This window comes from Annulohypoxylon truncatum (assembly GCF_022578515.1).
Source record: "Annulohypoxylon truncatum strain CBS 140777 unplaced genomic scaffold F4807scaffold_24, whole genome shotgun sequence".
Classification (NCBI taxonomy): Eukaryota; Fungi; Ascomycota; class Sordariomycetes; order Xylariales; family Hypoxylaceae; genus Annulohypoxylon; species Annulohypoxylon truncatum.
The window spans coordinates 541,186-567,915 of record NW_025953810.1 but is presented as its reverse complement, the minus strand read 5'-3'; the positions used below and the strand labels follow the sequence as shown (position 1 = coordinate 567,915).

The 26,730-nt window shown below is 48.3% G+C and overlaps 7 protein-coding genes across 7 annotated transcripts; 1 reads left to right on the top strand and 6 right to left on the bottom strand.

Moving 5' to 3' along the window:
• The first annotated feature begins 1,081 nt into the window (after positions 1–1,081).
• F4807DRAFT_165260 (peroxisomal biogenesis factor 6) lies at positions 1,082–5,794 on the top strand. The gene is made up of 3 exons (XM_047993383.1): positions 1,082–1,370; positions 1,473–4,866; positions 4,926–5,794. The coding sequence occupies exons 1-3, from the start codon at positions 1,202–1,204 to the stop codon at positions 5,590–5,592; spliced, it is 4,230 nt and encodes a 1,409-aa protein (XP_047852618.1). The 5' UTR covers positions 1,082–1,201; the 3' UTR covers positions 5,593–5,794.
• A 202-nt stretch (positions 5,795–5,996) lies between these two features.
• Positions 5,997–7,371, bottom strand: F4807DRAFT_462181 (uncharacterized protein; the record flags this gene model as incomplete). Its single annotated transcript, XM_048001789.1, has 2 exons — positions 5,997–6,989; positions 7,111–7,371. The coding sequence occupies 2 exons, from the start codon at positions 7,369–7,371 to the stop codon at positions 5,997–5,999; spliced, it is 1,254 nt and encodes a 417-aa protein (XP_047852617.1).
• Positions 7,372–12,737: 5,366 nt separating this feature from the next.
• F4807DRAFT_165211 (uncharacterized protein) lies at positions 12,738–13,984 on the bottom strand. Its single transcript, XM_047993382.1, has 2 exons — positions 13,186–13,984; positions 12,738–13,054 (listed from the first exon to the last, which is right to left on the bottom strand). The coding sequence occupies exon 1, from the start codon at positions 13,785–13,787 to the stop codon at positions 13,248–13,250; it is 540 nt and encodes a 179-aa protein (XP_047852616.1). The 5' UTR covers positions 13,788–13,984; the 3' UTR covers positions 12,738–13,054; positions 13,186–13,247.
• A 2,015-nt stretch (positions 13,985–15,999) lies between these two features.
• On the bottom strand, positions 16,000–17,073 carry F4807DRAFT_462179 (uncharacterized protein; the record flags this gene model as incomplete). The annotated part of the gene is made up of 1 exon (XM_048001788.1): positions 16,000–17,073. One exon carries the CDS (start codon positions 17,071–17,073, stop codon positions 16,000–16,002), a length of 1,074 nt encoding a protein of 357 aa, XP_047852615.1.
• An 890-nt stretch (positions 17,074–17,963) lies between these two features.
• Positions 17,964–19,714, bottom strand: F4807DRAFT_165116 (glycoside hydrolase family 16 protein). Its single transcript, XM_047993381.1, has 2 exons — positions 19,211–19,714; positions 17,964–19,107 (listed from the first exon to the last, which is right to left on the bottom strand). The coding sequence occupies exons 1-2, from the start codon at positions 19,553–19,555 to the stop codon at positions 18,496–18,498; spliced, it is 957 nt and encodes a 318-aa protein (XP_047852614.1). The 5' UTR covers positions 19,556–19,714; the 3' UTR covers positions 17,964–18,495.
• A 2,476-nt stretch (positions 19,715–22,190) lies between these two features.
• Positions 22,191–23,086, bottom strand: F4807DRAFT_462177 (uncharacterized protein; the record flags this gene model as incomplete). Its single annotated transcript, XM_048001787.1, has 3 exons — positions 22,191–22,265; positions 22,323–22,512; positions 22,617–23,086. 3 exons carry the CDS (start codon positions 23,084–23,086, stop codon positions 22,191–22,193), a joined length of 735 nt encoding a protein of 244 aa, XP_047852613.1.
• Positions 23,087–23,395: 309 nt separating this feature from the next.
• On the bottom strand, positions 23,396–25,835 carry F4807DRAFT_433147 (glycosyltransferase family 34 protein). The gene is made up of 5 exons (XM_047998652.1): positions 25,290–25,835; positions 24,951–25,239; positions 24,241–24,899; positions 23,660–24,117; positions 23,396–23,607 (listed from the first exon to the last, which is right to left on the bottom strand). The coding sequence occupies exons 1-4, from the start codon at positions 25,711–25,713 to the stop codon at positions 24,113–24,115; spliced, it is 1,377 nt and encodes a 458-aa protein (XP_047852612.1). The 5' UTR covers positions 25,714–25,835; the 3' UTR covers positions 23,396–23,607; positions 23,660–24,112.
• Positions 25,836–26,730: the final 895 nt, after the last annotated feature.

The following is a 26,730-nucleotide window of genomic DNA, read 5'->3' as shown; positions in this document are numbered from 1 at the left end:
GAAAGAGGCCCCCTATTTACAGGGATAGAGAAAGGTAAAATCTTGCCAAGGTACAACCCGGAGATAGAGAATACTACGTCATTGCCGATCTAGTCTAGATTTTCGGAATCTTTGCTCCTTCACCACTTGGTCCCTGATCAACAAATAGTATATACGTAGGCAGCACAGAAGTCTGAAGAAAAGCTCGGCGAGTCTATCTCTAGTTTTGAAACAAAGACATGTGAAGCCGAAGAGAATGGATACCGATTCTTTGGTGACTTGACACTAGTCAATTAGTCCGATTCAGGATATATGGCTTCGGAGGCGAATTGTAAGCAAACTATTCTTGAAAAACTTATGACCAGAAATGAGTAGGTAGTTAGCTAGCAATCTTTATAACTTCCTAGGTGGCGTTGTTAAAATAGGAATAAAACTTATAAAAGTTGCTGAAGAAGTTACGGGGGTAGTGTAGATTCATGGTAGGTTACTTGAACTGTCCCACTTCGTATAACCCTTACATTGTAGTGTGAGTTGCGGTTGGCAAGTATAAGCGAAACTAGGATTTTCCATACGTAGTCGTATCTTTAAACAACAGGCAATAAAATGGATATAATGTGTACCTAGGTATTAAAGTGCACCGGAGGCATATAGAAATGACTAAATGTATTGCTCTAACAAGTCTTTGTACAGCTCGGAACGGATACCTCATGATTCAATTCTGTTGGTTAGTACTTGGGTACATGAGCCTGTACCCCTGAACGATATCGATAGCAGCCACATGGAATATTCGATTGGTCCGTGCATATATTCGGTAGTACGTACCGTAGGTAAATCTTTTTATCGATTATCCGTATGGGTAACGGTCAAGGAATGCCTCGGCCAAAAATCATTTGGACACCGAAACCGAAGAAGACTTTTGGGCGATTTGAGGAAAAGAGGATAGCTTACGACGTGGCAGGCTACAGCAAGGAGATAGTCTAGCTACTGCTGGCCCTCATGAGAACTTAGTAGCTAGCAAAAGGCTCCAGCTTCATGAAGTGGTCTTTTTTCTCATTCTTCCATACTTGGGTACTCGTCATCGTTGAATATTATTCTATAAACACATCCCCTATGCGCGACGCCTCGCGACTTGCGGGGCCCTGATCTACGGTACCTAATGATTTCTCTATCACGGCGCACCGCTCCTTAAACCTTCAGACCTCGCAACCCCTACGTCGCGATCATGGCTGCAACGAATCGCGATCTAGCTGCTCATCGCAAACGGAGGAGGAGGAGAAGGCAAGACAAGCCCGCCATCTCAGCGAGGCTAGTGTTGGACAACCATGTGAAAGGAGATATCGGTATCTTATCCGATGATCTATTCGCTGATCTGTTTCCTCACTTGCAAGACGGTAAGTGTCTAAGTGTCTTAGGGGAGGGAGAGTATACCAGAACCCCCAATCTCTCTGCACGTAGCCGTATCCGGGTCTAATATGAATTTGAACGTGGTACAGACTCTAGCGACGGTGAGACTAACCAGGCCCCCGAAATTTACCATGTTGCTATTGCTCCTTGGACGCCGTCCCCGAGTCCTCATCGAACAAACTGGACTATAGTCCCAATCGCTAAATCTACTGCCCTCGCTCACTCGACCGTCCAATTCTCCCCTTCGTCTCTCGCTTTGCAAAGTTTTGCGACTACCTTACAACAGATTGCCCCCTCGAAGCTATCTAGTCATAGTCGGAGTGGCATTGAAGTATTAGTGTTGGATGTTACCGCTTTACCTCTAGATACCGTCTTCGTGAACCTCGAGAGTGACCTTGTGAAGAGACTAGAAGATGGAGAAGGCACTTTCTTCACCGACCATCCCTCCGGTAAAGAGAAAGCTGTTGTTGGAAGTGATACTCCCTCGGATAGGCTCGCAGCTGCGTTGCGCGTGGCTCTGGGCACCTTGAAAGTCGTTCATAATGGTGATCTATTCCCTTTACCATTACCACCGCACCCCATCACTCATGTCCCTTCTACGCCGGGCAAGGTAACACTATGTGAACCCGTAGCACAGGGTATTCTAGCGCCAACCACCAAAATTATCCTGACAAGAGGTCACGGTCAGTCAAAGCAGGGGCGGAAATCAATTGCTCCACCACAGGCCTTAAATAACGTCCAGGAGGATGATGACGCGGCGACCGATCAGTTTTATTCCGCTGCCGAAGAACGCGTTAAAACGGATGCGCCAAACGACACCTCGGACTTTATTACGGAAACGGATACAGAAGCATCGGATCCCGAGAATGAGGATGAGCTCTCAGATGACTCAATGGACGACATCATATCTCTCCAAGCCCCGGCGCTGCCCTCTACAAATGCGAGTGGCATCTCTACCATGCAGCCGGGAACCCCCATGACATTAGGGCGCGGGAGAAAGACCAACGGTATTGCCTCTCCTACCTCGGTCTTCTCAAGCTTCACTGCTACTACTGCTCGTCCGGATCGTCCCAAAGGTCGACTCTTCAAGGCCCATGGTTTGATGAACCCGATACCTTCAGAATTACTTCACCCGAAGCCGACGGCCGAGGACGACGAAGAGGTACGAGTATACGTGGATATCAACTCCTTGACTAGGATAGGGTGCTTTTCTGGGGACTGGGTTCGCCTCGAGGCTTCAGAGGAGCCTCCCACAAATGGCATTGGCCTGTTCGGCCTTGGCAGTTTTGGGCAACCTGGTTTAGAAGAGCCAACATGGAGGCCAGCCAAGATTTATGGACTTCCTGAGGGATACTCACATCGGCCCATGACGAGAATTCCAAGTTCCAAGCACGACTTCGGCAACCGAAGAACATCCTTTTTCGAATCACAAGTCGTAAATTCGTCGGGGCCTGGCGCATACATGTCTCCTATACTAATCGCAAACTTGGAGAATGCGCCGTATGTTCGATTATCCCCCTTAAAAAAGACGGCGCATCCTCCAAGGCCGGGCCAGTCAAAAATTACCGGCTCCTCTCGTCCGCCTTACGCTCGGGACGTCACCCTTCAGCAAATTCGGACACCCGTATCTTCCGAGAAGGCTCTTCAGACAGCTATATTTGGTGGCTTAAAAGATCATTTTTCGCGTAGCATTCGCGTAGTTAAATCTGGAGATTTGATCGGAATTCCCATCGATACACAGCTTGGGAGGACCCTTCAAGAATCAACTACTGCCGGTGACGGCCTTGCGCTTGACGATGTCGTAGCTCTTGCGGCCTCGAACAAGTCTGGCACCGGCGTTACATATAAACCAGATGCAGTTGCCTGGTTCAAGGTGGCTCATATAGAACGTCAGAAATCAGAACCTATCGATGAAGAGGACGAAGAAGATATATGGAATGGCGTGGGTTGTGTCGACAGCTCCTTTACTCAGATTGCCCAATCTGGAGGCAGTACCAGCTCTCTCCCTGGTGTAAAAGACAGCAATTGGCCATATTATCTAGGCGTCGAGGAAGCCCCCCAACCTACATCTAATCTCTTGTCTCCTATGGTTCAGCAACAGGCAAGATTTACCTCGCCTCTTAGGCGACGGCTAAGGGAACTTATGGCAGCTGCTACGAGTAAGCGAGCTGTTCATCTTAAGATGCCTCCTATAGCTATTCTTCTCGTATCGACCCAGCGCAACATTGGCAAGGCAACTGTGGCTACTGGTGCTTGTGCAGACATTGGTCTACACACATTCACCATCGACGCCTACGACATCGTCAACGACAGCGGAGCCGGGGGTAGCGATGTCAAAACGGAAGGACTTCTAAAAGCTCGGGCGGATCGTGCCATGACTTGCGGTCCCGAATTTTGCGCTCTCCTTATTCGACATATCGAAGCACTCACGGCGGACAGAATGGTCAGTGCGATGAAGGAAGTACTCAACGACTCTAGAGTCCTAATTGCGACGACTACCGAAGTTGACAAAGTGCCGGATGGCATCAGAGGACTCTTCACCCATGAACTCGAGATGAGCGCTCCAGATGAGGGTGAACGTGAGGGCATTCTACGGTCTATTATCCAAAATCGGGGGGTATCTTTAGCACCCGAGGTTGAGCTGAGTGGTGTTGCTGTCAAAACCGCAGCCCTTGTCGCCGGAGACCTGGTTGACGTGGTTGAACGTGCGATAGTTGCGCGTGACTCGCGTCTCGAAGTATTATCAGCGAAAGCTTCAAACGAAAATTCAATCGTCACCGTTCGTGATATACAAGTCTCAGGTGGTTCATCCGCGAGGTGTCTGACTAAGGCTGACTTCGATATTGCCGTGGATGCAGCACGAAAGAATTTCGCCGATGCCATTGGTGCTCCGAAGATTCCTAACGTTACTTGGGACGATGTTGGAGGTCTCAACAATGTTAAGGATGCAGTCATGGAGACTATTCAACTGCCCTTGGAAAGACCAGAGTTATTCGCTAAGGGAATGAAAAAGCGATCCGGTATATTGTTCTACGGCCCTCCTGGTACCGGCAAGACCTTGCTTGCAAAAGCAATTGCTACGGAGTACAGTTTGAACTTTTTCAGTGTCAAAGGTCCTGAGTTGCTTAACATGTATATCGGAGAATCCGAAGCAAATGTTCGCCGAGTATTCCAACGAGCCAGAGATGCGAGGCCCTGTGTCGTCTTCTTCGATGAACTTGATTCAGTCGCTCCTAAGCGAGGAAACCAGGGCGACAGCGGAGGTGTTATGGACCGTATCGTGTCTCAGCTGCTGGCTGAGCTAGACGGTATGTCTGGGGGAGACGACGGAGGTGGTGGTGTGTTTGTCATTGGCGCTACAAATCGGCCGGATCTGCTTGATCAGGCGTTGCTTCGTCCTGGTCGATTCGATAAGATGCTCTACCTTGGCGTTTCCGATACGCACGAGAAGCAACTCAAGATCATGGAAGCCTTGACAAGAAAGTATGTCTTCAATCTAAGTTTTCCTTCTCCCACTAGTCATATACTAATATCCATAACAGATTCACTCTCCACCCGTCTGTCTCGTTATCCGCTGTCGCCGAACATTTACCCTTCACCTACACAGGTGCCGACTTCTACGCTCTATGCAGCGACGCCATGCTCAAGGCTGTTACGCGGCAGGCAACGCTTGTAGACACTAAGATCCGCGCCATCAATGCGGAACGAGAGAAGGAAGGACATGCACCCATCTCTACAGCTAATTTCTTCGACCATCACGCCACCCCCGAAGACGTTGCCGTCATGGTCACGGAACCGGATTTCCTCGATGCAAACAGGGAGCTAATCCCTAGTGTCAGCGCTGGCGAGCTCGCCCATTACGAAAGAGTCAAGGCCACGTTTGAAAACCAGGATAGTAAGCAGCAGCAACCCCACCAACAGCAGCAGCAACAGAGCGATGAAACACCTCCTTTGGTATTCGACGGCGGTGGTGGCAGTGGATCTGGATCCAGGTCCGTCTCGGGCAGCAAGGGTAAAGGCAAATCAGTGGCAATAGATAATAAGAGTAAGGGAAAAGGAAAAGCGATCGCCACCAGCGACGAGGAGAGCGACAACGGCGAACCATATGGGAGCTACGGTGGAAGCGTCAATGGAAAGTCCAAGGGGAAGGGCAAGGCGATCGCTAGATTCACGGACGGGACTGCGAGTGATGATGATGGGTTATATTAAATTATTGAACTGATCTGAACTGACATGAGTCTAACTGACATGAGTCTGCTCGACCACAAATACGAAAAATATGAAAAAATGGTAAAAGGGGTAGGAATCTTAACGTTCTTAACCCTAGTACCAAGGAGCAACCGATAAATAAGGTATATTAGGGAGAAGTGATTAATTAGATAGTATCTACTATTAATCTGGAGAGGAGCCTCCTCAGCAGCATTGTACCTAGAAGTATGGGCGGTACTGAGATCTTTTCCTGAGGAGAGTTGTGAATAATCAAGTTTTTTTCTCTGCTTCTTTCTCTTCTCTTCCCACTTTTCGCAAATTTGGTATCTAAAAACACCCCGGGTTGCAACAATCGCGCCTGTTTATTAATAAAACGCAATAGTAAAATTGGGACGTCAAACTTCTTACTGCTTCTTGGCCTTGCTCTTCTCGTCCTGCTGGGCCTGTTCTTCCTCATCAGACTCGTCGTCTTCTTCATCATCATCATCGTCATCATCATCCTCGTCGTCGTCATCGTCGTCTTCCTCCTCCGACTCTTCCTTCTTAGCTTCCTTCTTCACCTCCTTTTTAACCTCCTTCGTGACCACCTTCTTCTCATCTTCGGACTCCTCCTCATCCTCCTCCTCTTCAGACGAATCCTCTTCCTCCGAGCTGTCCTCCTCCTCCGAGCTCGTCGCCTCGGGGATAGCCTCCGCCTTCTCGACGGCCGCTATCTCCGCCTTGGACGCGTTCTCGACGACGGCACCCTGGAACTCCTCCGACTTCTCGCCGTCCGCCTTCCAGGTGCCCGTCGTCGGGCTCTGGAGCACCTGCCGCAGGTTCTCCTCGGGCTGCACCCCGCCCTTCCACGTCCCCGTCGTGGGCGACTGCAGACCCGCCGCGCCCTTCGCCTTCTCCTTGTCCTTGTCCTTGTCCTTGTCCTTGAGCGACAGGTTGCTCATGCTCTCCCGCGCCGACTCGGTCGTAGACGACTTGGATAGGGATTCCTTAGACCCCGTGTCCGACCCGCTGCCGTCCTTCTTCCCGTATACCTTGGCCCGCAGGCTGTCGAGGTGCACCTGCTTCGCCTTCTTAGCCGCCTCTTCAGCGATGCTAAGGGTGGGCTTGGCGGCGCTGCCGGGGGCGGGCGCGGACGAGAGCTTAGACTTCTGCGCCGTGAGCTCGGAGGCTTTGGGCATGGCCGGGGCGGCGGGCGGCTGCTTGGCGGATGTGCTTGATGCTGCTCCTGCTCCGCCGGCGGCGGGTGGTGCTGCGGGGGGCGCGGCCGGCTTCTTCGCTTTCGGGACGATGGGGGGCGGCGCTTGGCTCTTGGTCGGGATGGTGAAGTCGTCGTAGTAGATGGTGACGTGCTGCTTCAGCTCGCCGTACTCGTTCCACTCTTCGATCTCGACTAGATCCTACGAATTTTCATCCTTAGTTATTTGTGTACCCCCAAGGTTTGCATTATGTATTATGCATTGCGGGATGTATGACGAATGCTAGAAAGCTGTAGACAGATAGGTAGGGGAGTAGACTTACGCCAAGGACCAACCCCATCTGCACCAGGCCGGGTAGCTTGCGTACCCGTCCGCCCTCATCCTTGCCTGCCCTTCGACCCCATAGCATACGCGCTTTCTCGTCTGTAGCGATGTCTATGGCTTTGAACGGCACTCTATTAGCCCGTAGGATAGTCTCTAGTCGCGAGGTCGCCGTGACGATGTGCGAGGATCCGGCCGTGAGAGAGGTGTACAGGTAGAGGGCGGGGTCGGTCGAGTACGAAGTGCCCTTAGTGTCCGCCATCGCTGCCGCTTTACTTGAGAGGAGGGGGTCAAATTCGGAGGATTTGCAAGGTTAGGAGAGGGAAAAGGAGTAAGGTCGTAAAGTCGTAAAAAGGAGAAATAGGAGAAATTAGGTTTATCGATATTCGAAGAATGGAAATCGGTTCCCGAGGTGGGCTCGAGGTCTTGGTCGGAAGAATGCAAGAGCGACTTTCCCCTGGCAACCCAGATAACGATAGGTACCTAATCGATATGAATCGATAGGGCGCCGACCGGATGGCACGAGACTAAACTTTTTTATACCCTTTGGCGCGAGATCTGGAATCTGATTGGATGCCTGAGCTTCAATATGACTTCATAACTTCAATTGAATAAGGTTGATATTATGTAAGGTACATAAAACCTTCTTTCAAACTTGTACATCACGATATTCAACTAAACAGCATCCTTTGCCTGTCTTACCCCTGACTCGAATTAGATAACTCATTGTGAACACAGCACGATAAGTAAATGGGTTCTAGTAGTTCCAGATGCATTAGTCATAGTTAACTGATATTTTAGGCAGCGCCTCCAGTTAAAACACTCAGGAAGCACGTTATGTAAAGTCTGAAAGGTGACGTACGAAGATGTGTATGGCTACAAAGACACGCAATCGTTTGGGTTTGTTCGCAGAATTACTCTAGGTTATTGTCTGGCTTGATGCCCCTTTTCTAGACACGAACTTATGAGCTTTTGGCTGGGTCACAGGGTGAAAGGTGGCAAGAGGCTTGTTGGTAGAGGTATGCTTGGATGAACGTCGACGCCCGAGCCCATCTAAGACTCCTGAAGGCCTTCGGACCCCTTATATACCTGTAAGATACCTACCTAGGTATACAGCCGGATGTACAGTGGAGAGTCCCTAGATGATCTCCACTAATATCCCCCAGCGCCAATTCGCAACAAGTCTGCCCCTTCTGCCTCCTAGGGCGAAAAGGCTCATATGGTTGAGGCTACGCGGGAACAGAATGTCTATCAAGACTGAAACACGTCTATAAATTTCCGTTAAGAGCTATTAACAACCGCTTGCAATATGAACAAACTGTGAGCATCCAAGCAATCATAACAGGGTGCCATCTGAATACATGATTCCCGATACTTAATTTTGGTATGTTAACTTATTTTACAGCTACTGTGCTTTTATATATATCAAGAAATAGAGTTACAATCACTCAATAAAGATGAATTCCTCTTGTTTTGACTAATATAGTCTTCATGAGGAGAACAGGAAGGGAGGATGAAATCATAGGTAGTTTACGTTTAAAAAAACATCACAAAGCTGCCATTAGGCACAGGAAATAACAAATTCTTAGTTTATCTGTATCTGTATTGTCAGTTCTTGCACACTATTGGTACACTTAGATAGGTAAGTAGTTACGACATCTTGTCATAGAATAGGAGGTCTTGTCTCCAGGGGCTTAATCGCGTAAATTATCTAAGTAAGCGGTCTTGTAGCTGAGTAATGCTAGGGACATAGATTTCTCGATTTCCAATATGTACCTAAATAAGAGCGCTCTCTAGACCTCAATTATCAAACAAATATGATAGGCTACAGGCTCTTGGCTGGCTTCCTGTTCCTCGCCATGGCAATGGAGACTGATTTGGATCTAAAGCAGAAAGTAATACAACGGACAATCCTTTTTCTTATCTTACATCCAACTCGCTCTCCTTGGTCACAAAGAACCACAGGTTTTGAACGAGGAAAATCACGGGATGATCGTGGCTGCTGGTATCTTGTACCCTCTCGTCGCTCGCTCTTCGCCTCCATAGCTTACTACCCCGAGGCGGCCTGATGACGAATCTTCTACTATCAATTATCAACTTCCAAGGCAAGTTCGGTTTCACAAATCACGGGGCCGATTTCGTATTTTACGATGGAATCGGGATATGAGCCAAAACTTACCTCCCAATGGCTCGGTATCGAATATCATACGTTTATGACGAGGCTCCAAAGCATTTCTAGCCCCCTATATTCCGAGAAGGTGGCTCTACCTGCCTTAAGTAAACTTGTTGGTCTAGAAAACATATATTCTGCATATCTCACTCATCCTAAAGGGGCTAACTCGGTTTGTTTCGCGGGTCCGGTCGTGACGGCTGATCCGTTGTAAAATATGGGATGGCAATACTGGTCAAATTTGTCAAGTATATGAGATGATTTAAGACTAGATGTAGTTCTTGGTATGCAGTTTACTGCATAACCGACAGGTTGTTGGGTTTGTTATTTTTCCTGCAGCAAGGGATCCCTGTTCATTCTTCCCTTGGGGTTGCAATAAATCCAAATGACAGGGCATCCGAAGACCGAGCCGCGGTTTTGGGGTCGAGTAGACAGAACTATTGGTCATTGCACAAAGTTATATTCACAGCTCGACTCCCTGCTATGTGGGGAGTCATTCTGAACACCATCATGATGGGGGCTGCAAAGTCACTCGTTGAATATTTCACTCTGGAACAAATGTTAGATATCACGTATAGGAGCTGTGTCTGGTTCCGTATTACTTCCTATTATAATTATACCCTATTTGCGATGGGGGAGGTGTGAGTGAATCCTCCAAGATCCCCCGTCGATGAATATATCGCGATTGTAGATTTACTCTGGAATAAAAATCACGAAAATCTTCAAGTGCTATAATCAAACATTGGAAGAGTATATGGTGCTTTTGCCCCTTCTTTTTTGTGTTGTGTAATTTATGCCAAACCATCGAAAATTTTCACTAAGCCTTCCATTTCTCCTGGCCCACAAGAACTCTCCGAGGACTACCATCTAGCTATCATGGTGTAACTCAAAGTATAACAAGGCGAGATATACCGCAAATAGTAAATTTACCCCTGGGCTATAGAATCCGTCCGTCCGTGACGCTATTTGTTTTCTCCTAGAGCTATATTTGGCGAGCTAAAATCAAGTCCCGAGCAAACTTGAACGGTCCCGAAGCGGCGCTTGTCTGAAAGCATAAGCAGTACCATATACCCACAAGCGTCTTTCGCATTCTACACCCGAATCGAGCTAGTTGGAGTAGTTCCGCGACCAATCAACGGAGTCTTCTCATGATCCTTACTTACACCCCGTCTACGGCTCGATGATTCTTGGGATTCCTAGCATCCGATAGTGAAGGGAAGATCCGCCGTCCCGAGCACTCGGGTAGGACTTAATGTCGACGGGCATCACCGGGTCTACCTGGCTACTCCCTATGTATGTGACGAAGAACAGAAGAGGGTAACAATGGCACTATTCGGTATGAAGGGTCGTGTGTCCGCTAGCCAGCGTATGGGAGGCAGGGACACGACAGCTTCCTGCATGTGTCAGATAATACATGCATGATATGCATATCTTTACTACCAAATTCAGCTGGCTTCGCTTGGGTGGTTCGAGTGGCTGAGAAGACGGTTCCAGAGGCGTGATTATTCACTGGTATGAGAAGTAGGATGGTCTAGGGCATCCGTTATAACGAGCAAATATGAAGAAGCCAGTATGAAATCTACCAATCCCCTTCAAGAAGGCGGGTTATCCAGGGACGCTGACTGTGGGGGGGATACCCTGGCTAAAGGTGTATCGAAGGAACCGCCCAGCCGGCCACTAGGATATCAAAATTCTTTGATGACGGACTGCAATTATCAACAGTGTTGTCACCCCTACTTGATGACCGTCATGATGAGATATATTTCGCTGACCAAGGGTCATATTTCCAAGTCGGTACTTCGTGCCGGCACTGCGCCGGATTTGTACTCCCATAGCGCACTGCAGATCCGAGTTTTCGGGTCTAGAACAGCGTGAGATGAATGATTCCGGCCACCTCATGCTTGCCGATACCGCGGGGTTTCCCTCGACCATCGACTTCCTCGTTCTTCTACGTATTTGGCACACGGAGAGCCGAAGCTGACTTCGAGGGGGGAGAGAGGAGATAGCTGAGTTTACTATTAGCCTCGATATTGAAATCGCAAACTACATATAAATTTTGAAACATAAGGACTTTCGATGATGATCGGGGAGTTCGATGAAGAAATCGCCGCTTGGACATTATCACACCCATGGCCATGATTCCTTGTAACCATGATTGCGACATTTGGTATGGTGTAAAGTGGAACGATGTCGTTGACCCAGCAAGGACTGAAATTTGGTCGAGACAGCTCCTCGGATAAGGGAGAGTCTGACCTCCAAAGAAAGAAACCCTGTAACTGTTGGACGCCGAAGAAGACCTTAGCGTTAGTCAAACATTTGGACGGGCTGGTAGGTTGATCTGCTGGATATAAAAGGGCTGTGGAAATCTGCTTCGAGGAACTATCATAGCAAGTTATTTCCGCCAGACTACCTTCGTCTACACATCTCTACGTGCGTAAGACTTACACATACGCACATGGTGCACAAGATTTATAAAACACCACAGGAAAATATAAGGGTTTGATTCTCGTTAGTGTCTCCTCCCCTAGATATTCCCAACATGACAGCTCATATGCTAAACATCGGACAAGGTGCTTACCAAGTAGATAAATCATAAGAGAAGGCTACCGTGAATAAAACCAAACTCACTCGGTATTGATACCCGGACAATTCTATTGGACGATACACCATCGCTAACATGATCTCCAAGCGCAAGTCTCATGGATCATAAAGAGCTAGTCGACTTCGCCTTTGCAGGAAAGCTGTGCGCCCATGAAAGATGCAACGAACTTGCCCTAGAACGCGAGGATCTATGTCGAAGTTGTTACAACAACAAGTGTCATGAGGTTCATGATTAGTTGAAATTTGGTAGAGAATCTTGGGTGGGGGAAGGGGGCATCTAGTCCCGGAGAGATCTAATATGTGGCTTTTTAGCTGGTCGTGTTAGGAAGCAATATACACACATTACTATACAGCCACATGCAAGGGAGTTAATGGTTGGATCCAGTGTGTACCTATCCAGATGTCTTCATTTTCCTAACAATCTACCGACTATCTATGCCGACACATGTCCTGGTCTCTTAAAGCAGATGGTCTCTACCAAGCATGATATACCTACGAATTCGGCACAGGAAGATGTCCACGTCATCCGCACTACCTCTATCAACCGTATGCCAAAGCCTTCAACCTCGTGGCTGAACAGGGATCTCGGTTTCATTTGTGGAGATCACCGTAGGGGCCGGGCTTCCGGCAGCCTTTTGGGTAATCCGGAGATGTGGAGGACAATCGTAGCACCTGTAGTCAGACGAGCCTCGGAGTTTCTTCATTGGCGTGTATACAATTGCTGTTACATCTCCCGAGGCTAATGACCATATTCGAGTACGTTTCAATATGTCGATCGGAGTGACTGCGGCCGTTCAGCTAAGCAATGGCATCAGTTAACCCTTTGAAACATTAGCTTTTGTTATTCCGAATAGGTATATGCAATAACTACTTACGTACATATGTATATACCACACCAATCAAGATTACTATCATACTACCCGACCTGTGCGACCTTAATACGCACCTAGCCTCATCAACTCGTCGTTATATCACGTAATAACTTTAGAAGATAAGTAATGTACTAGAACAATCACATGACAAGACGCAAGCAAAATGAATGGAAAATATGTGTCATTAGCCATGCCGACCTCATATAATCGACACGACGCCCCTGCTCAAGTATAGACATGAACCTTCCAACTCCTCCGCATGCCTCTGAACACCGAGAACACTTCGTCCTGACTTAAGACATAGAGAAAAAGGAGCTGACGTGCCCACAGGATATGCCGGTCGATTAAACCAGCCTCCCTCAAAACCGAATTGCCACCTTTCAAATAAACCCCAAGCTTCCTTCCCCGGAGAATCAATAATGTGATTAGAATCGTAGCGAATTAAGTCCTTAGCCATCCTCCATCCCCGAACCCCGCGCACTATAAACCTGTAGCTTATGCGAAGAAAGCAGCGCCCATGGCCAGAACACCCATCAGGAGGCCGGACTGGACGGAGACGATACCGGCTCCGCTGGCCGGGACGGCAGGAGCGGAGGTGGACGCCGGGTAAGTCGGAGCAGCAGGAGCGGTTGTGGGGATCAGAGAGGTCTGGGTAGCGTACGTGGTAGGAACGACGTAGCTGGAAGAGACGTTGGGGTAGGCGGTCGGGCCAGCAGAAACAGTGGAGTTCTTGGAGATCGGGTACCAGGTGGAAGGCACGTTGACGCTGCTGGTGGTGTTAAGCGCGACAGAGCTCGTGGGGTACGCGGGAGGCGTCGAGATGGAAGACGAGGTCGACGGGATCGCGCTGGAGGAGCTGGAGTACAGAGGGCAAGCGGTGTTGGTAGGGTTGCACTTGGTGATGGTGACCGTTGCCGTCAGGTACGAGGTGGCGGTGGTGGTTCCGGCGGAGGAAGTCACCGACTCGACGGGGTAGGACTGCGCGACGGCGGAGGCGGCGCCGGCGGCCAACATGATCAGAGATGAAACATGCATCTTGAAAATATGGTTTGCGGTCGTTGATGTTGATCGAAAAATGGGGTATCACGAATCTAGATTTCTCCTCCTCAGGATCGTCAAAAGCGGGCGGTATCCAAGTTGACTCGCGTTGGGGAATGTGATTATCACTTAGTGATGATCTTTATATTCTTTTCGTTTCCCGTTTGAAGGTCCGGCTGGATTTGTTTATTTAGAAAGAGAGTGACGGTTAACCGCGTAAACAATGGGTATTTATTATGTGAACCTGAAAGGTAAAAAATGAGCGTGGGTTGCAAAATGCAAATATTGTTCACGGTTGGGAAAGTAGAACGAGTGACTGGCCCTGGAGCTGACGGTCGTTAAAAGGGGAGGGTAAAAGGGAAAATTGGCGGTGGAGAGGGGGACGACGGCGATGTGCCCTTTTTTATTGGGACATGGAGAATATTTTTTCTTTGCAGGCCATTCCTACCAATGGTATCGCGAGGATGGACAGGCTAGGTCAAATGAAGGCATACAACCAGCACATACGCCTCGACGGTGCTTAAGATTAATGTGGATCGGCAAACGTCTACCGGGAAGAGACAAGGGTCATTCGGAACTGTCCCCTGCTCATGATAGGCTTTTGACCGCGCTCATTGCGACTAATTGCGACTACTGAGGTAGTAATTGCGACAACAATCACTGAAAGGAGTAGGGTTTCACTTTTGAATCCCTGTGTCTGTGGCCTGGACCTATGGTTCAGTGAGTCCTATGCTTGCATCGCGGTATCGTCTACCAGTCTATTTTGTACCTGTCTACCAGTTACTCAGGTTCAACAGCTTCATCGTCGAGTTGCCAGTTGAAAGATTTCGTGAAAAACTCTTCATGCTATTGTGTTATACAAAGCTATCTTACTGGTAGACAAAGAGATGAGGATCCATCACGACAACTAAGACAGCATTGAACTGAGCAGGCTGCGTGTTCCTACAGTAGCGCATATGTCTACTTACAGCTGGAGCGCTTACAGCGTTGTTGTTCCTGCAGAAAAGAGCGGAGACAAAGCATTGCGGCCCGTTTGTGATTGGAGCCCCGTCAGAAACTAAACAAGGGTAAAGATTTAGCGTTACTGTCCGAGCTCCTCTTTAGAGCATCCGATCAGCTACGCTAGCCTTAGTAGGGCTGCCAAGGATGAGTTAAACCCAATTGAACCCTGCCTCAACCAATCATACGTAATGCGCATCGGTGGTCGATTAGGAAAAGGAAAGAAAAAAGGAATTATCGCTCAATGTACGTACCCGGGTACCCCAATGGTCTCACGCCAAGTCCGTGCTATCTCCCAGCCATTGAAAATTGTCCCTTTTACAACATCACCATGTTTGCCCCCATCCAGCATCCGAAAAACATCCCAATGTCGAAACGACAGCCCTGAAACCCACAAACATCAGTGACCGATGAATTCAAAACACATATCATCCCATATTCACCGTCTGATTGAGAAAATGCCTATTTTTATGCGAGTTTCCATGGTTACTAGGATAGCTACCTAGCTAATCAGCGCAATTCGCCCATTGGACTGCATTAATCGATGTCGTTTCCCTTCATTTCCCGAAATTGCGAGCATGGTTGCGCATGCTGCGCATGGTATGGTTTCGCCTTGCGCCATACTACTTCGATTACCTAACAAGGTCTTCGACTAGAGATTTACATACACTATGATCAGACTACGGAGTAAATCGAACCAAGATGTTAAGGATATTCTACATAGTTTCCAAGTTCTGCAGTATTTTCGCAAATCCGATTCACCATCTCGATCAGACAATCAGGAAGTTTGGCATCTAGACGGGCTAGTCATCCTAGAGTCCGATTAAAGAAATTTTGACCCATCTCACGTCTCCACCAGAATCAAACGCGCCCTAGATCGCCAATATAACAACTGAAATGAGCCTTCTCCACTGGGGCCTCGCCATCCCGAGATGAAAGGAGAGTACCAAACTTTCTAATCGACCATGCCATGCTACAGAGGGTCAGTGCAGCTGAACCTTCGCTTCGCAGCGTATCGTATTCCATCACTCGCAGGGAATTGGAAAATTCTAGACTTCGAAAGCTGAATGCTCCGAACGCCATGCGCAATCGTGGTGAACCCGTGGTCCATGTCGTGACACGTGAGAATTCCGACTTCGTGTTGCTTCGTCGTGCAGCTCGTGTTCCCTCATGACTAATATCACCGAGACGATTTGGCTACATGCACTAATTACATATAATCCCATGGGCCCATACGAGCACGGCCACCCCGCGGTGCATTATATGCTCGTCTAGGAGGAGGTCGGCGTTGACCCATGTCGTCGTCGATATTGTCATCGTAGAACCCTTCCCATCCCGGGTACGGTGGAGGAGCGTTCTGTCGACCATTCCAAGGGTCAGAGGGATACTGGCCTGACCATGCCGGAGATGCGGGAGGGTACGTGTAGAAGTGGTTATGGTTCTCGTGATGTCTCTCGGGGCGGCCAGCATGCGGATGTCCGTCACCGAGGAACTCATTCATATACTCCCGAAATGCCTTCTTAAGATCCCGGTCTTGATGTTGTCGCTTCTCAGACTCGTATTGGTCTTCGGGTGGCGTCCGTCGTCTACGGCGTGTGTTACTGTCGGTTTTACTGCTAGTACTGCTGCCGCTTGACTGCGTCCGGGTACTGCTCCTCGAGGACTTCGGTTCCGCGTCTCGTTCGGTCTGCTGGAACCACTGAAAATATTCCCAGGCTTCCTGCATGCTTTGCCGTTTGCGACGTGCCTCTTCTCGCTTTTTCGCTTCATCCTCTAACAAGCTTCGAACTTGACGAATCTCGGCAACGCACCCATCCTGCTTCGCCACGTATTCGCCATGGTTTTTCTGAATCGTATCATAAGCTTCCTTGAGGGTGTTATGCGCATCTCCAACCGCTGCGTAGGTGTCGTTGATGGCGACGTGGGTGCCTCTAATCGCGTTCTGTGTATGCTTAACAGAGTCCCGGGCCTCCGCGAATCCATCGGAGACGTAAACCTTCACCTCGTCTAGCTTGCTTCCGTTCTGCTTTGCCGTCCCAAGAGTTTCTTTGAGTGTATCCCCATGAGAAGCCCATTGCGCTTGGGCTTTCGCCATGTAGCTGGGCTCATACTCCTCAAAGCGTTGCCCCGAGCCATACGGGACGTATACCCCGTGCGGATGGTTCATTGGGAACATGCGTGCAATATCTTGAATACTACCGCTACTGAGCGTACTATTCGTAGGTGTCGACTTTTTGACCTTCTTGCTTTTCTTGGACTTGGGGGCTGGATAATAAAAACACATCACTGATAAACAAGGAGATGCGTTCGGAGTAGTTCGATTTCTTGAGAGGTATGTCAACCCCTTTTTATATACTTGAAGTTTTGCGTCTATAGAGTATGTACTGGCGTGTTGATCGCTCATAGTAAAACAATCTATTCTACCTATTTCTGTTATTTGCTTAGATGAGAAACACATAAGACATTTACCACCGCCATTTGCAGGCCGGCCATTGTTCGACGCAAAATCCCGATGCGTACATGAGCATGATTCTTTGAGATGTCTATGCAAGTCTCGCACTCCAGCTACCAGTTTCCAAAGGGGCGGGAGGTCTCTGTTCGCCGCGCAAACGGTAGATTCGCTACGGGTCGGTGGACGTCATACCGCAACTGTCTACCACCTTGCCAGTTCTGGCTATGGCTCTCCTATAATGGACTAAGACAAGGCTCTAGTACAGATAGACCGCGCTCACCGTCCTTTCCTTTGCAACTTCCACGAGTCAAACGGAGTTCATGACTACGTTGCCTTTGTTAAAATAGAATTTGAACCGGCGGCGTCCATTACAGACATAATCGAAACAAATGCCAATCGCCTTCGGTCCACTCTCTTGATCGGAAACTCAAGCTCTGCTGTACGGGAAGCCCGAGACGCGTCTTGCAGGTTTTACGTGCCTACCTCTAGGTATGTAGTGTCTTGACGGAGTCCTAAGAAGCACATAGTAAGTACGTAGTAGCAGCGAGAAGAATCTTGTTAGCAATGGAAAGTCCTTGACCATCGAAATAGACCCAATACGATTCGCTTCAACTGGCCTCTCACATTTTATCATAATAAAACTACGACATCCCGATAAAGAGCTTCAAAATTCTACGAAAACTCGGCAGGTAAAAGAACCAGTAATTTCACTCGCCAAAAGAAATAGCCACACGAAGTTATAAATGTAATATAGGTAGTTATCATTTGTTTATGTCCATGACCTCTTTCCTAACTCGTCTCGCGTCCGGAGCCCGAAATCGCAGCCCCGGCGCAGTAGTAGCAGAAGGAAGAAATACCGAAAATATGTACAAGCGTAAGAATCGAATCGAATCGAAGAAAAAATCAAAACCTGCTAGTGCCGCCTACCCGCCTCCCTTTCCTTTGCATTGCTCTCTGCCCTTACTATCCATCCGACAGAAACGCCGCCACCCCCACTCCCCCTAACAAGATAAGCATGCCTTCCGCTCAAAACCCCCTCTTGTTTCGTTTTGAGGATAAGATGGCGACAGATGCAAAGTAAAAAGCGGAGAAGGAGAATTGCTAGAGATGGCCTCTGGGTATGAACTCTTTCTTCCTTTCCTTCCCTCCCCGACGCCTGCAAAACCTAAGCCTCCACAGAAGAGAGATATACGCCTAGAAGATCGGACCCGCGTCCCCTTGGGTATCATATACATCGGGTGACTTTGACTACATTTACGCGTGGAATCGTCGTCTCGTCGTCGCGGTGCCGTTAGTAGCGTCCGAGTAGACCTTGACGGAGTTGATGAGCCAGTAGGAGTCCTTGAAGGCGGTCGGGTTCGCGGCGACGTAGTCCTGGCAGGTGGCTGCCTTGGTGCTGCAGATGGGGTCGTAGGGCCAGACCTTGCCGGCCCAGTCACCGCAGAAGGTGGTGTCGAAGACGATCTGGTTGTCCGTGAAGTGGCTCGGGATGTCGCAACCGCTGCCGGAGAACGAAGTCTGTGGTGAGCCCCACGTGCTCGGGTCCGGCGAGCCCGCTGCGATGTCTTGGGGAATGGAACCCGTGCGCGGGAAGAAGAAGATGTTGATGGCCGAAGACGTCCACTCTAGCGCGAAGATTCCTCCACCGATCGCGTTGAAGCCGTCAGCGAGGGTCTGCACATCGTTGCTCAACGTTGGACAGCCGTTAGAGCCCGTGCCCGGGGCGTTGCAGTCACCCTGCGAGAACGTGCAGTCGGCGCTAGTGTGGAGAGTGTAAGTGGTGTTCGTGGCCATGTTCACTCCCTCAATGATGTCGATCTCACCACCCGCCGGCCAGTTGGGACCCACGGTCCAGAAGGCAGGCCACTGCGGAAATTCAAGTTAGCAATCGATTCACTTTCATTCTTGGATCGAGGATGAAAAGGGGAGTAAGGGTGAGTGGAAAGGGGAAAATACGAAAATTACTTACACTTCCGCACACAGCAGCCGGCTGGTGGGCAATGTCGGCGATGATGAGGCCCTGGCTGTAAGTCTTCTTGGAGCTTATTCGGACAGATGAGCGGCCGTTGGGAGGGTTGGTGGTGTTAGCATCAACGCCTAGGTAGATGCCGCCGTTGGCGTAGCCGGCGAGCGACAGGGCGTTGGCCTCAGACGCCGATACGTAGTTGACGAAACCGTTGGTCGGGTCAGGCTCGTTGAAGAAGTCGAAGCCATCGAAGAAGTTAGTCGTGTCGTAAGAATCCTGAATCGTGTAGGCAGCCTGTGCCGCGGCTCCGAGGGCCAATGCGCCACCGATAATCTTCGTGAACGACATGTTGACTCGGAGTGGTATGTGTTTGAAAATGGTATGTACAGGAAATAAATGTGAAGAAACCAAAGGGTTGGTATATTCTCGCGCCTGGCAAGTTTACGATGCTCTATGATATGATGCTGAAAATGAAGGTCGAAAAGGAATGTGATAAGTCGAGGTCAAAAATGAGTGGTGAACCTCGGGTAGGTAAGTGAAGTGATGGCCCTCTTTGAAATTTAAATAAATGACAATAGGTTGTTCAAGTCTTAAAAGGAGTGGTTCTGGACTTGAATGACTACTTGTGGTCGAACAATAGCAAAGCTAGAAGAGTTCGTTGTTTGTCATGTGTCGAAATAGAACAATTGGTGACGCAAACAAAGGAGTGCGTGATCTGGTCGTGGCTTGTGTGTATACGGTGTGGGTAAGGAGAGACTCAGATGGTTTTGAAGAAAATGTTTTTTCTTTTTCTCTTTTCTTAGAGTCGCATAAGGAACGACGACTTGACTTTTAAAGATGAGTATGAGAATGAGAAACCGGAGGGTTAGGTGGAGGTTAGAAAGGATGGAATTCACCTTGAGGTGGTTGTGGTTAAATCTCAGGCTGTGCTAACCGGAGCAGCAGCCGCCGAATTTAATAGATGCGGGAGTTCCAAAGGAAGGTTGAAAAGAATAGCAGGATCTCACTAGATGCTTCCTCGCTTGACATAGATTAAGATAAATTAGGAAGGCGCATTCAGGATCGCATATTTCTTCACCGGGGAGTTTTGGGGTGGGAGAGGTCGTGATATGTCACGTTAACCCTAATTCGTGTAAGTGGTTAGGAAAGGTGTAAGATGGTTCAGATATCCTTGAACACAGTCATATTAAGTTTAACTAATTGGGCAGATTTCCATATTCAGCAGTGGACAGTAGTAGACGACTGCGTAAGACATGCGCTTATTGTGCCAGTCAACGTGAAATACAAACATTTCGACACCTCCCAGTCCACTTGAACATGTGAGTGGTAGCAAGGTATGGCTAACATCTTCAAGGAGTTAAGGAGAAAGAAGCGTGGGATAAAACTATGGTTACGTTGGTTGGACGATATGCCGCCAGTGTTGCTGCATCAAAGCGCAGTCTACCCGATAAAGGGGGATCAAGCTGGGGTGAGACATCGAAACTGCCTATGAAGAATGTAAGTTGAAGTCTGCCAGGTAGGTCTGTGAATGTGGTCGGTTTCCATGATACACGAAAGAGAAGAACTCTTAGCCAATCGATGGAACGTAGTTGATCAAGACTGGGAATTCTGGCCGCCACAATCTTGGCAACGTCCAGCCCCTTTTGACCCGCACCTAGCACCCCCACCACGCACCAGAACGTACTGTGCTCTCCACTATAAGTACCGCACGTAGCAAGCGCTGAGGAACGTTACCTCGTCATCTGGTACAGTGACCTAGTAGCGTGACGGATGACGAAGCATACGCGCCACAACCGATGATTGGGCGCCGGCCCGCTTCTGAAACGGCAAGGCGAAACAAACTACAAGAAACGTCCTGCTTCCTTTGGACAATTCGTTGGATATCGTTATTTCGACCTGCTAGTCACTGCTACTTCGGCATCCTTCCGGGCCTCACCTCGAAGGATTCCCTAGATAAATTAAGCACCATCATGTATAAAATAACCAGGATCCCCGAGTTCGGCTCGGAGTCACACGTTATTCATGCTCAAGTCCCATGAAGTCGAAGCGGACCGAATACATGGTCTTTGGTATCTTGGTTCTATAACTGGAACTCGATTAGATTCCACTACCGAGATGAGCTTAAAGTTATGGACTAGAGCTATGAGGATTGTATGCAATCCCCGTATCTCCATGCGTCTGCGCCGCTGATCTAATCAATTTAGGTCTCGCTTTCGCATATCCCCGTTCGCCTATGACCTATATATAGGTCATTGATTAAATAGGTAATTAGCTCACCTACCTACATACATACATACTATGGAAGTGGTATGTTCAATTCCCGAAGGCCTTAAAGAGCCAAAATATTCTCACCAACTGGGACACTCGCCTGACGGAGTAAGCTGCCTTTGTGTTCTCTGATTGTTACATTCTGGTCCATTCTCCTCAGGGGAAACCCATTCGTGCGAGGTAATGTGATTAATCGTCGAGTGGCAGTTACATCCCCCTTCGCCCTTGTTTAATGCCTGCCTCCTAGGGTTATGGACAAAGGTACTTGTCACATGAATTTTAGATCTGAGTTGCCTAATCTAGATATATGGGATGATCCCAGATGCCGATCACTGTATCACACACCCCGGCCTGAGCCTCATTCACAGCTATGTAGTTCCAGCTGATATTCCAGTGTATGAAACGGATAATCTTATGACCGTCGTGGGATACTAGTCACACTAATACAGCACAGGCTTAACTCATTTTTAAAAGTATGTCTTCTCATTGTCTTAAATACGCATTCATGGCGGTATCTCGTGAGACTATGGTATCGTCAAACTCATGTGCTACCTAGCAAAGATCCTCTAGGTCCTATTCTGGGACCCACTACATCCTTCCACGTTTCCCTCGGAATCTTAATAAGAGGAAGCAAGCTGAAATCGAAATTACTAGCAATGTCCTCCACGCCAACCATTCTAGTCCATGCTTATCCGCTCAGTCACGGAGACATCGATTAAATCGTCGGAAGAGGGGTACCCTGGCGCTTCATTGTGCTGACCACCGGTGTCGATGGCTCCTCTTTGGTAGACTACATATACTATAAGCCTGAGACTAAAGAGTTAGGTAGAATAATATTGCAACTTACGCAGATGCGAGGACTTTCATGAACTTCACAAACCCTTTTGTGAACTCCCCAGTCATACCGCTGACAGTCTTTACTGCAGTATCGAGCCATCTTACAACGCGAACAACGAAGAAGGTTAGGTTCATTGTCCCTACAACTGAGACAGGCCTTGCTACTCATCTCCGCTGTGGGAGCTTCATCTGCAGAGTGTCTGAAAATATAGTCAGCAACGTATTAATTGAAGTGGTGATGAACCAAAGGGGGATTGGTGATGTGACGCAATCATTATAGGCATAGTAGGAGATTGTAACTGACCCTAAGCCGCTATACCAGAACGGATCACCAAGACCCAAATCTGTCTTGCTGCTCTGCATTTCTGCAAAGTTCTTTGAACCTGTAATCCAAGGCGTGCCGTTGTTCTTGTACTCATTCAGTGCTGTGAACAGCTGAAGTTGCTGCTCCAGGGTGGGAAGCCAAGATCGGAGTACATGAAGAGATGTCAAATAATGACCCTCGATTCTGACGCCCAGTTCCATTGCGAGCATGGCAAAGATAATGGCCACACGCTCACGCTTGTGATGACTAGTAAGGGGCTGAAAGCCGGATGAGAAAATCTTGTCAAGCTGCTTGGAGAACATGCCGTTGTTCAGTATCCTGATCGTGTCCTCTTTCTTATGTTCATCCTTTTTTTCAAACAGAAGTTGACAACCACACATCGCTGATAGGTCCTTGGCAATCTCATAATCGTCGTCTGACTGCATGAGACCCGGACCCCAGACCCCCATCTCGGCGGTGCTACAGGTACGATAGTCTTACTATGTAAACTGGGTGGTATGATGGACCTTGATAACGAAGGCTATTGACGAGAGACGAGTGTGAGAAAATGAGTTAGATATTACTTGGTGAGTTTGAAAGTACTAGGTAGAGATTAGAGTGATCTTTTATAATATTAAATAAGGTATTGAAGGTTGAGTATATGTATATGTAAGTTTGATATCTTGGTACTTATGTAGGCAAGTACGTTAACTTTCATACATATAAAGATGAAATACTTGAATCACTGGGAAGGCGCAAAGTCTTAACAGTCTCTAAAGCACAAACTTCCAAAGCTCTTTCTGATTGAACATTATGGATACTAGGTTGAATGTTTGGCAGGAGCAGGCGCACCTAACCGCTTACCCACGCAGATTCCAATCAGATGAATTGTTCGATGTATAGAATGTGTTTATTAAGCAAGAAATGTGATATGCATACGTCATTAATCCGCCCCTATTCTACGCCAGCATTTGCTATCCGAATATATGTACTGTCTTTGGTATTAGCCCCTATTAGTGAATCAAGGTAACGGATATTCATACTTTAAAGCACACATGAGTCACCTACGAACATAATATTGCTGGAAAGCATAGAGCCGGAGATGATCAAGGAGAATTTAATCCTCTCACGGTATCAAGGTTGACATATCACACATATCAATACATGTGTTCATGAACTACCAAGCCCTTCTTTACTTCAGGTAGTCCCATTATACTCCTTCCATGTATGATCTGGGTAGGTGGGGAGCTGATGAAAGATACGATTGTATGGGTGAAGTCTGGGAGAGTCCTTTCAATTGGGATGCAAAATGGGTATATTGAGCGATGAGCAAAGTTGCTAATCGCACCACGAGTAACAGGGACAAGACGTCAGATTTCGTGGCCATGGACAAATAATCTAACATTCCCAGAGAGAAACATAAAGATGCAACCCGACAATCCAAACCAGGAACCTCGTCGAGATCAGGATATTGACGGGGCCGAAAGAGAGTTATCCTATACTGTAACACTCATAGTTAGCAATTGGTTCGTCATTGTACTCGAAGGTGAACTGGAGTGGGTAGTCCGAGGGTGCTGGGGCTTTGGCCGGTTTGAATAAAAATAAAGGAAAAGCATATACGTACACTTAACTTTCTGGCCAGTCAATTTAAACCAGATAACGGCAACGAGGTCCTCCTTGAATCGTTCCCAAGGATTGCGGTTCAGATAATAGCTGAGCTCACGGAAGTTGTACATCTCTCCCCAGCAATCACGACCCCACTCACAACCTGCCATGTTCACGACAAAGTCCCGGTCCTTCTCATTATAGTGGATGCGGGTGTCGTTTCCGTTATCAGAGCATGCTCCAGTAGGGAAGCTATTGATGAGTCGCTGCGGGAGGAAGGCTGTGTGGCTTCTGATCCACGGTTGGGTTGTGTAAAGTTGTTCGAGCGCATCTTGTTCCTTGTGTTCCCACTCCATATGCTTCTGTTCATAGGCTACTGGATCCCACCATATATCCAGTAAGCGATCGGTCCACTCGCTTCGTCTGATAAAGAAGGACCCAAGATTGAATCCCGAACAATCCTGAGATAGCATGAGGTTCACGGAATCGATATCTCCGTCACCCACTGCACTCGTTGACACCGGATCCAAGTAGTTGGCTTGAAGGGGGTGCGTTATGTTGAGAGGGTTAAACTCGTTTATGTCGCGATAGATGTGCTTCTCCAGATTGTTGAATAGGTGACGTTGAAGCGAATAGGAGGGTTCCATGACAAATGTGTTAAGGTCCAGCCACCAAATCCTGCAGCATGTTAGCATGTATTTTGTGGCACGTATGTAGGCGCTTGCTCACCATTCAGCTTTTGGATATTTCCTAAAACTGTTTCTGATGCTGTCCACCTTTTCCCAGCTTTCTCGCCACTCGTGCGCGTATCGCTTCTTGGTACTCATGTCGACGACTTCGAGATCGTAACCCCATCTTCCGACATACTTTCGTTTGTTTCTGACACTATCTCTTTCGATAGCCCACTCACGCGCTCCCTTCCATTCCATTACGCCGCCTCCGATGTTTGCGGCAAGTATAATAACAAACTTTTCCCCGCCTCCTAGCCAGCCCGTTCTTCTCCAATAATACCACAAGGCTGAGCGATGGTTAGCGAGCTAAACGATATAAGCCAGAGTTAAAACTCACGTGTGATGTAGAATAATATGTAACACGTGAGTAGTAATAGCGCTAGAAGCGCACGTATCTTCCCCTTTCTACCCATTCTCGCGATCATCGCTCTGACCCTTCCCAGCAGCGGGATCTTCCACCTGCCTCGTCCGAGCTTCTCTTTCTCCGCATATCTTTCGTCCGTCGCCACGTTGAAGGATGGTAAGCTGCTCGAGATGCGTCGCATATGTCGTGTAAAGAAGCCTTGATTTTGGGTAGAAAATGAAGGGTAACCGGTGACACCCTGGCTTTTTAGTCGTGCGGATTCCCACGTCACAGAACCGCCGTTGGGGCCTGAAAAGGACGATTTCGCTGGGCTGGATCGACCGCTGGAGTTGATGTTGAGGCCTGGAGAAGACCAGCCTCCTCCGGGTACGGGAGAGGGACTTCTACTTAAGGACATCGGGATGCTGGGAGTGCCTGCGGCGTGATCCGTATTAGTGAGATTCTACGATATTGTTTTCGATCAGAGGCGAAAATAGGTAAGCAGTCATGACACGTACCAGGAATAGGGCTTAAAGTTGGCTGCAAGTACTGGGCCTGGTGGCCCAGACGCAGAGGAGAAACGCGATTACCAGAGTCGCTGCCCGCGGACGATCGTCTTCGACGGTGGGCGATCGCAGGGCGGTCGCTAAAGGATGAAGAATTAACTTCGGTATTTGGATCGACGGGCGCCAGATTTGTTGTACCTTCTGTCACAGTCCTCAAGATAAGAGGCTGTCGACAGTCACAAGCGAAGACGGAATTGGGTGACAGAAGACCAAGGTGGCTGCAGCCACTTTTTCAGGGATTCAGAGGTAGTCAAGGTAACAAAGGTGAATGTCTCAGGGGTGACAAGACTGCGACAGAACAATTGACCTTGTGCAGATTACGATTACGAATGAAGTTTCCGTCGGAAAAGGAAATAAAGTATCTATCTGGCAACAGATACCGACGATACCAACTGACAGATTTTAAGAAACAACGGTGTTCAATGTTGTCGTTCCATAGGCACTTTCCCTCTCGTTATGTGCAGGGATTGTTGATAAGTGTAGTAACCGTATCTAGTACCTAGTCTAGCGTTGAACCGAACAATTAATTTTTTTTTCTTCTTTCCTTCATCCTGCGCGACATTGCTTAGAGCCAAGAGTTACATCTATTAAATTTGTGATTTGTGAGTGGGACTTGTGGACCCCCCACGAGCCGCCGTTGAGATTTGAAGTGGCTTCTACTCTGCATCTTAAAACTTAATAACTATGGAGTATAGAAAGAGCAGTACAGAAGTATGCCCACCGCTTGGAAGCTGCAGGATGGCTGTATGCGTATCAAGGGATAGTCCCATGCAATTTCATGGTTAAGTACATCATCTGAATATATCAATTGGCAATTCCAGATGTCCACATATTACCTAGGCAGGTACCCTAGTTATCAATATATGTAG

Coding starts and splice junctions, on each gene's coding strand:
- F4807DRAFT_165260 (XM_047993383.1), top strand. CDS start 1,202: ATGGCTGCAACGAATCGCGATCTAGCTGCTCATCGCAAACGGAGGAGG. Junction 1,371..1,472: donor GTTTCCTCACTTGCAAGACG/GTAAGTGTCTAA, acceptor AACGTGGTACAG/ACTCTAGCGACGGTGAGACT. Junction 4,867..4,925: donor ATGGAAGCCTTGACAAGAAA/GTATGTCTTCAA, acceptor TATCCATAACAG/ATTCACTCTCCACCCGTCTG.
- F4807DRAFT_165211 (XM_047993382.1), bottom strand. CDS start 13,787: ATGCATGTTTCATCTCTGATCATGTTGGCCGCCGGCGCCGCCTCCGCC.
- F4807DRAFT_165116 (XM_047993381.1), bottom strand. CDS start 19,555: ATGTCGTTCACGAAGATTATCGGTGGCGCATTGGCCCTCGGAGCCGCG. Junction 19,108..19,210: donor CGGCTGCTGTGTGCGGAAGT/GTAAGTAATTTT, acceptor GAATTTCCGCAG/TGGCCTGCCTTCTGGACCGT.
- F4807DRAFT_433147 (XM_047998652.1), bottom strand. CDS start 25,713: ATGTCCTTAAGTAGAAGTCCCTCTCCCGTACCCGGAGGAGGCTGGTCT. Junction 25,240..25,289: donor CATATTATTCTACATCACAC/GTGAGTTTTAAC, acceptor ACCATCGCTCAG/CCTTGTGGTATTATTGGAGA. Junction 24,900..24,950: donor AAATATCCAAAAGCTGAATG/GTGAGCAAGCGC, acceptor AACATGCTGCAG/GATTTGGTGGCTGGACCTTA.